Raw genomic sequence first — 8,055 nt, 5'->3', positions numbered from 1 at the left:
TGCATAATTAACAAAATAAATATGCTAATTTTGTAGAAAAAGTGTTAATATAGAGTCTAAAAGCTACTTTCTCCATTTAAAACATATTGAAAATAATTAACACTTGCGGGTTAACATTCTTAAATAAGCACACTTCTCATCATTTCAGTGGAAAAGAGAGAAGGGTAGTATGTATTATAAAAAATTATTTTCCCGCCATCCCAATATTTCCAGTACTGATTAAAGGGAAAAAGAGATTTAAATTTCATAAGATAATATGGTAATTAAATAATACATGTTGTCTTTCTAAGGATTCAGTTTCAAGCTCTAAATTGTACAGGACTAGTTTAAGGAATCTTATAGGCTCTTAGGGATGTGAGTGCTTTTGTGTGATCTGTGAATTGAACTGTGAGCTCTATTCATTTGTATGCCACAATGTCTGAACTTTACCTAAACTTCACCAAAGTAATGTCATATTTCTTTGCTGAAAAATATTAAGTATCCTACTTATTCTCATATCTTTTTCAGGAGAGACTCAAAACTGAAATTGGGATCATATAGGGTAGAATAACTATTAATATTTTTTCCCCAGTCTCAGTAAAATGGGGACATGGGCAAGGAGAACTGCACCGCTGTGGCAGAGTTCATTCTCCTGGGATTAGCAGATGCCCCTGAGTTTAGGGTCTTCCTCTTCCTGGTGTTTCTTCTCATCTATGGAGTCACGGTTTTGGGCAACCTGGGCATGATTGCACTGATTCAGGTCAGCTCTCGACTTCACTCCCCCATGTGCTTTTTCCTCAGCCACTTGTCCTTTGTGGATTTTTGTTACTCCACAATCATTGTGCCAAGGATGCTAGCTAACACCTTAAATGAAGTCAAAGCCATTTCTTTCCTGGGCTGCGCTGTGCAATTCTATTTGTTTTGCACGTGTCTGGTAACTGAAGTCATCCTGCTGGCTGTGATGGCCTATGACCGTTTCGTGGCCATCTGTAACCCGCTGCTGTACATGGTCTCCATGTCCCGGAATCTCTGTGTGGAGCTGGTGTCTGGCTGCTACCTCTGTGGGACTGTGTGTTCTCTGATCCACTTGTGTTTGGCTCTTGAGATCCCATCCTACAGGTCAAATGCGATTAACCACATCTTTTGTGATCTACCCCCTCTCCTATCTCTTGCTTGTTCTGATGTCACTGTGAATGAAGTGTTGCTCTACATTGTGGCCACTTTCAATGAGATCATCACCATCATGATCATCCTCACCCCCTATTTGTTTATTCTCATCATCGTCCTGAAGATGTGCTCTGCAGAGGGAAGATGCAAAGCCTTTTCCACCCGCGCTTGCCATATCACAGCCATCCTTGTCTTCCATGGAACAATCCTTTTCATTTACTGCCGGCCCAGTTCTGGCAACAGTATAGATACTGACAATGTGGCCACGGTGTTCTACACGGTAGTGATTCCCATGCTGAATCCTCTGATCTACAGCTTGAGAAACAAGGATGTGAAAGAAGCTCTCAGTAAAGCAGTGGGCTCCAAAATATTTTCCTAGAGAATATTTTCTTAGTAGGACTCAGAGTCCCAAAGTAGAGGCTGTTGGAGCGTTAAATCAGCGGGCTTCAGTGTTGGAGTGGAGACAACAGTCAAGAGGTAGGTAGTTATGAGTGAGTCTTTTTGATTCACTTATCTTTGTGCCTCTTCCATGGACAAGGGTAGAATTGAGCATATTTCAAATCTTGTAGCCTACTTATTTGCTTTTATTTAATCTAATATGATTTAAATTAGTATGGTTATTTGATCGTTAAAACAATTTAGTTTGCTGTAAACCTTCATAAGCTTAATGAAGAAATCATGGGTCACATTTTATTTCAGTATCCATTGTGGAAAATATGATTCAATTCCAAATTGAATTCCTGTTATTTTACGATGAAGAACACACCTTTCTCAGTTTATGCACAGAATGAGATTCTCGTATGTGTGTATATCCTGTTTGTTGTTTATTTCTTGCTTCCTATATTATTTTTTGTTGCTGTTGTCACTGCAATGTCCAGTGTTTTTGCAACTTCTGATACTATCATATCTGCAAAATGGAGACATTAGTAATAATGATTTCACAGAAATCTTAGAAAAATTAAATTACATGTCATGTGCAAGAGCTAAGAATAATTCCTGACATATAATTAGTTCTCTGTCACACTGTCTCTATGTCTCTCTCTGCCTCACTCTGTCTCTCTGTCTCTCTCATATAATGTATTTTACTATATATAGTATATTTATATATATTTGCAATCCTTTAATAACCATTGTTATGAGTAGCAGCATTTATGACTTAGGCCTCTTTTTTCACTTTATCTTTCACATCTCATCTTCATGCTTATTTTACAACATTGTGGACCAAATGCTTATGGTGACTGGTAAATGGACTTCTAACCTCTGTTTGTGTTCTGTGCTGTGTCTTTGCTCTTGACGAAATGACGCTTTTCACTCTTTCTCTGTATGTCTAAACCACATTTCTTCTTTCAGACCTGATTCACATGCACCATTCAGAATTTGGGAAGGGAGTGAGAGACAGGCATGAATTACTGAATTCCATTACATGAATTACTGAATCACAGAGGTGTAGATACAGTGTAAAACTTTACTTCTATATTTTATGTCTTGTGTCAAATAAAATGATACATTCAAAGTACATAAAATAGCAAGAAAAAGTGCATAAAGAAACATTTTCTCTAGAAGAATATATATTTATGTATAATAAGACTTAGAAAACATCCTAATGATGATTTTTTTCAAAAGATAATTTTATTTCTGTGTCAACCTAAAAATTAGGGACAAATGAGCAAAAAAAGAGGAATTCGAAAAATAGAAGCATTTAATGTTCAATGGTTTTTAAACTCTTTTATGTGAGGTGTCTGTTCTCTTTGCTCCTACTTCCACTGGGCATTCATGTTTTTCATAATAATTTACAAGACATTTTACATTTTAAAAACATTAACCTCTGAGTGTAATATTTGCAAAGTATCATAATCTGGTAATGCCATTTAATTGTATGCATTAGGTATGCTTTTTATATATAGTTTACGTTTTTGTATGTACTATATTCTATTTTTGGCAACTTTAAAAAAAATGAATGCAGTGAAAATAATTCCTGCTCCATTCTATATTTTATCTCATATTTGTATGATTTTTTAACTTAAATTTTAATAAATATTAAATTTATTGGTTTTTATTTATTTTGTGTATGTTTGTTGAATGAATGAGTACTTACAAAGTAATTGTCCAGCTCCCCTTCCCAAACTTAGTAATGTTTATAACACCATTTATTGAGAATCTTTTTCTTCCCTATTGGTATGTAATATATCCAGTAACATATATTAAATTCTTTAATACATTATGTTCTTAGCATTGATCTTTCTGCTAGACTCTGGATAGTATCCCACAGTCCCTACTCCATCTTCTTTAATAAAGAGTAAAGGATATATTATTTTATAATGTTATTTAACATTCAAAATACAAAATTATCTCTGCAAGACCCATTGGTCTGATGCAAGACTGTAAAATATACTACCTGTTTTCTATTAGCCATTGCCATATTACTAAATGGACAGAACTACATTGTGCCTCCAGCTGGATACAATAATCTGCCACGAGGGGAGAACATTTATTAACAACAAAAATTAAACATCACTTTTAGTGGGAATGAGTTGCAGAGTTCCTTGCAAATGTTTTTCTATAGCAGTTGATTTATTTAATATTCACAGTCCAAGAAGTAAAGTAACTCAATCATGTGAGTATTTACTCATACCAGATTAAAAATGGCTTTTGGAAAGAATCATCAATAACAACAAAAAGTCATGTTCAGAAATTTTTAAAAATTGAATTAAACTTTTCAACAAATAACCAACTTAGGAACTGGGGAAACAGCTTTAAAGGTTAAAATGACCCATATTCTGAAGTTTTATTCCCATCTACCTACTTAATTCTTTTAGAATCTCTTTGATGGTATATACAGTCTAAGCAGAATTATTTTTGAAAATACAGAAGTTAGAGCTTGTTCAAAATATTGCCAGACCACAGCAGAACATAATTTACACTTTTAAAGTTAGTATCATCAATATCATTATTTATTTGTTTGTTTTGATTTTTTAGGTCACCAAGGAATGATATTTAGCTGAGGCACATGAAAAACAAACAAGCAAACAAATAACAAAAACACTACAAGCTATTCTATAGTAGGGTTTGCTTATATCACTATCTGTGATTTTAGACAAATCCACTAGACTCTGTGGCCTCAGTTTCATCCACAATATTTATTTTGAAAGACAGGACTTTGACAGGAGTAAATCTCATTTTATTTTCAAATTAGATGTAACATTTCCATGATTATCCCAACTGGATAGATGAGGACACTGTTTCCAAGTTTCTCAGGAATGCCACCTCTGAAACGTTTCTCACCTGCACACTCTTCTTCTCTGTGTCCATTACCATTTCATGGTTCAAGTGTTATACAATTCACCATCACTAAATGTCTGCCCAAGAAATAATCTTTACTCATTCAACTGTGAGACAATTACTTCTTTACCATTAATTGTAAGATACATCCAACCTCAGAGATGTTATAACAAGTGAAAATGTATCTTAGAAATAGATGAAACATAGTATGGATTCAAATGCCAATGCTTTTCTTTAGAATTCTGTCAGGAAAAAAACAAAACAAAATGAAACAATTGGGTCCATATTGCATCTTGCATTTTAAATTTAATTCTCATAGCTAAATCAAGGCTTTCCAGCCCATGACTATTTGATCCTTACACTACAGGCCAAAGGTCAGTATAGCATAGAAAAAGAATCAGAAGACTAGATTAAAATGGAAATCCTGGTTTGGCTGCAGCAATTAATACATGGACTTGAACAGTGAGCTGATTATTACTCGTGATGTGGAGTATCAGAGTCATCCCAAATATTTCAGATGAAGAAAATAAAGCTAAGGATTCTGCTTCAACAATACATATATATGTATGCATCTATTCTTGAGTAGACATAGAAATATGTGAGGAGGATACACAAGGGGAAGACTGATTGGTCATGATATCCAGGAAATCACACTCTAGCTGGAGAGGAAGTTGTGTAAATATATAGACTGATAACTACTGTTATCACATCACACTGTGGTCCAAGCAATAAATAAAGGGTATTTAACATAAATTGTGACTTTCAAAGAATGAAGGTTTTTGTCTGGAGAAGTTAGAAAAGGTTTCTTGGAAAGGTTCATGACTCAGCATTGTTTTGTGGATGAATAAGATAAGTGGTAAGTTAAGGGTATCTAGATTGATGAGACATTGCATAAATGTGCAGATATGTAAAACAGCATATAGATAGATAGATAGATGGCCAGTTAGATAGAGATAGAGATAGAAAAGAGACATATTTATGGAGACAGAAATTTGTACAGAAACTTGACAAGGATAGATCTAGTAGAGAAAACTAGAGAATAAATTTTAGGAACTTGACTATGCACCTATAAGTGACTATGAGTCCCTCAGATTTACAATCTGGGGTACGATTTGCTCATTACAGCTTTCACTTATTTATTTTAATTTAGTTTACGTTTATTGAATGTATTTATTTTTGGAATAAGTGACCTATTCCCATGGGCCACTGTTGCTTCTTCTTTTCTCTCTGCCATGTGAAGAATGTCTAATTTATACTTCCAGCGATATTTTATGCATATTCAAACAAATATCTAAATATAAGTTGATTGCCTTGGAAAAGAGTTATTTTAGTGGCAGTGTGACAGAGATATAAGAGGGTGAATCTATAGGCTTAAAGGCAACTTGGAGACTGTTGAACAGTACAAGTGTAAAATAATAAAAATATGATCTAAAGAAATGACAATGGTGATAGGACAGAATCAAGAATTTTGTGGCAATGTGGTATTTTATGAGACTGCGGAGTTCTGGATGAAAGCTTTATGATAAAGTAGAAGTAAAGATAAAATCATGCCGTGAACAGTATACAATATATTTGTGTATCAGGTACCCAGGTTATTTGCAATAGCTTTAGAAACTCTAATATACTGGTTCTAGCCAAATGTAGCTTCTTTTGGGGACAATGAGAAACCAAATTCCCATTTGTAGTCCATCATCAATGTATATGAGGAGATGCTCTGCCCCTAATACCATTAGCAGGATCATAACAAAGTAGCCGAGGAACCTGAGCAGGGTCTTCCCTCCCCCTCAATGTGGTTAGTGTAACCAGGGGGCAGTGATGCCTCACAGAGAGCAGGGACATGGTAGATACTTAAGAAATATTTCTTGAAAGACACATACTGCATGATGTCACTTATATGTGCATTCTAAAACAGTGAAACTCATAGAAGCAGAAAGTAGAATGGTGGTTGTCAGCGTCTGAGGAGGGGGAAATGGAGAAACCTTGGTCAAGGGGTACAAGGTTTCAGTTATGCAAGCTAAATAAATTCTGAAAACCTAATGTATAGCAATGTGACTGTAGTTAACAATACTGTGTTGTATACTTGACACTTGCTAAGAGGGTAGCACTTAGATATTCTCACCAAAAAAAATGAAAATAGTCGTTTGAAGTGATGGATATGTTAATTAGCTTGATTGTGGTGGTTATTTCACAATGCACGTGTAAATCAGAACATCAGGTTTTACTCCTCAAACACATACAATTTTTATTTGTCAAGTATACCTTAATGAAGCCAGAAAAAATTTAAAAAGAACAAAGCAATGTACTAAAGAAGAGAAAAATATTTGTTGAGTAAACAAAAAAGATAACTTCTGCTGTGACTTTTTATTACACAGAAATTTGGGGAGACTATGAGAATGATCATGGAGCATGAGGAGAAGACATTCAAACGTTCAATTAACTTTTATATAAAATGTTTCTAAAGCTGCTGTTGTTTTTCATCAGGTTTTCCAAGAATCCAGAATTGCATCATAAAACAGTCATTAATTTTAATTGTTTAAGTACTCTAGAGAATAAGGCAAACAATTTTCTCTAGGGTCCTGGTGGCACAGGGAATGGAAGTAGATATAAGAGTCTTAGCTTCTCCCCCAGACTAGCTCTCCAGAGGCAGGAGGGGGGCTGCCTTTTCCACCAACAGGTTTGTTTTTAGCTCTGAGAAAATATATATTTTTTTTTCATGTAAGGTATGTAGGAGACGCCTTAGGTTCAGTCAATTTTTCATGGGAAAAGTAATTTGGGGAAACGTTTGAGCCACCATTAAACATTAAATATCTGGAACAGGAAGTGCCCTCTTTCTCCAGAGCTTTGTACAGAGGGCCTGGCTTAGCTGAGCTCCTCCATAGCAGTGTCGGGAACAACTGTCTCCTGGGAGTGGGAGAATAGAAGGTCTCTGAGAGTTTTCAGGTATATGTCTGTGAGTTTCTGTAATTTTATGGAAGAGTTGTGCAAGGGAGAATAGTCCGTTATTTAACTAAAATTGAATTCAAAGGAATAAAATGAACCTTCTGGAGAAATATAATAAACAGGATCTCCTATAAGATTTTAGAACATGGAAAAAAATATACTGGCTCACAAAGGAAAAAAGAAAAGAAAAAGAAAGAAACGATATGGAAGAAGGTTTTAAATAACAGACTTCCCAGATTCCAAAACAATACAAATCATTTAATCCATATAATAAAATCATTTGGGAGCTAAGGAACCATGATATTTAATTAGCACATTAGTTTTAAGTTGAATGCAAACAGAAGAAATGTGAAAGTTTACCAGAACCAAGGAAATAAATCAGTAGTTCTCAACTACAAGAGATTATGTACCCTCTCTGCCCGCAAGAGGATGTTTGACAATATCTGGCGACATTTTTGATTGTCATATTGGTGGGACTAGGGATGAGGGTGTTACTGTCATCTAGTGGACAGAAGCCAGAAATGCTGCTATACATGGTACAATGCAGAGACCAGCTCCCCATAACAAAAAATAATCCAGCACTAAATGTCAATAGTGCCAAGGCTGAAAAACTCTGAAAAAGTGATTTAAGAAATAATTTTATAATAGTGATAATTGACTGGAAATCATTGCCTTCTGATTGATCGTTAG

At 35.0% G+C, this 8,055-nt stretch overlaps 1 protein-coding gene across 1 annotated transcript; it reads left to right on the top strand.

Annotated features, from left to right (window-relative positions):
* Window positions 1-589: 589 nt before the first annotated feature.
* On the top strand, window positions 590-1,525 carry LOC131395645 (olfactory receptor 5L1-like). The gene has a single exon (XM_058527497.1). It carries the CDS (start codon window positions 590-592, stop codon window positions 1,523-1,525), a length of 936 nt encoding a protein of 311 aa, XP_058383480.1.
* Window positions 1,526-8,055: the final 6,530 nt, after the last annotated feature.

Source organism: Diceros bicornis, chromosome 31 (genome assembly GCF_020826845.1).
Source record: "Diceros bicornis minor isolate mBicDic1 chromosome 31, mDicBic1.mat.cur, whole genome shotgun sequence".
NCBI lineage: Eukaryota > Metazoa > Chordata > Mammalia > Perissodactyla > Rhinocerotidae > Diceros > Diceros bicornis.
The sequence above is the reverse complement of the archived record's forward strand: the minus strand, read 5'-3'. Positions and strand labels throughout refer to the sequence as shown.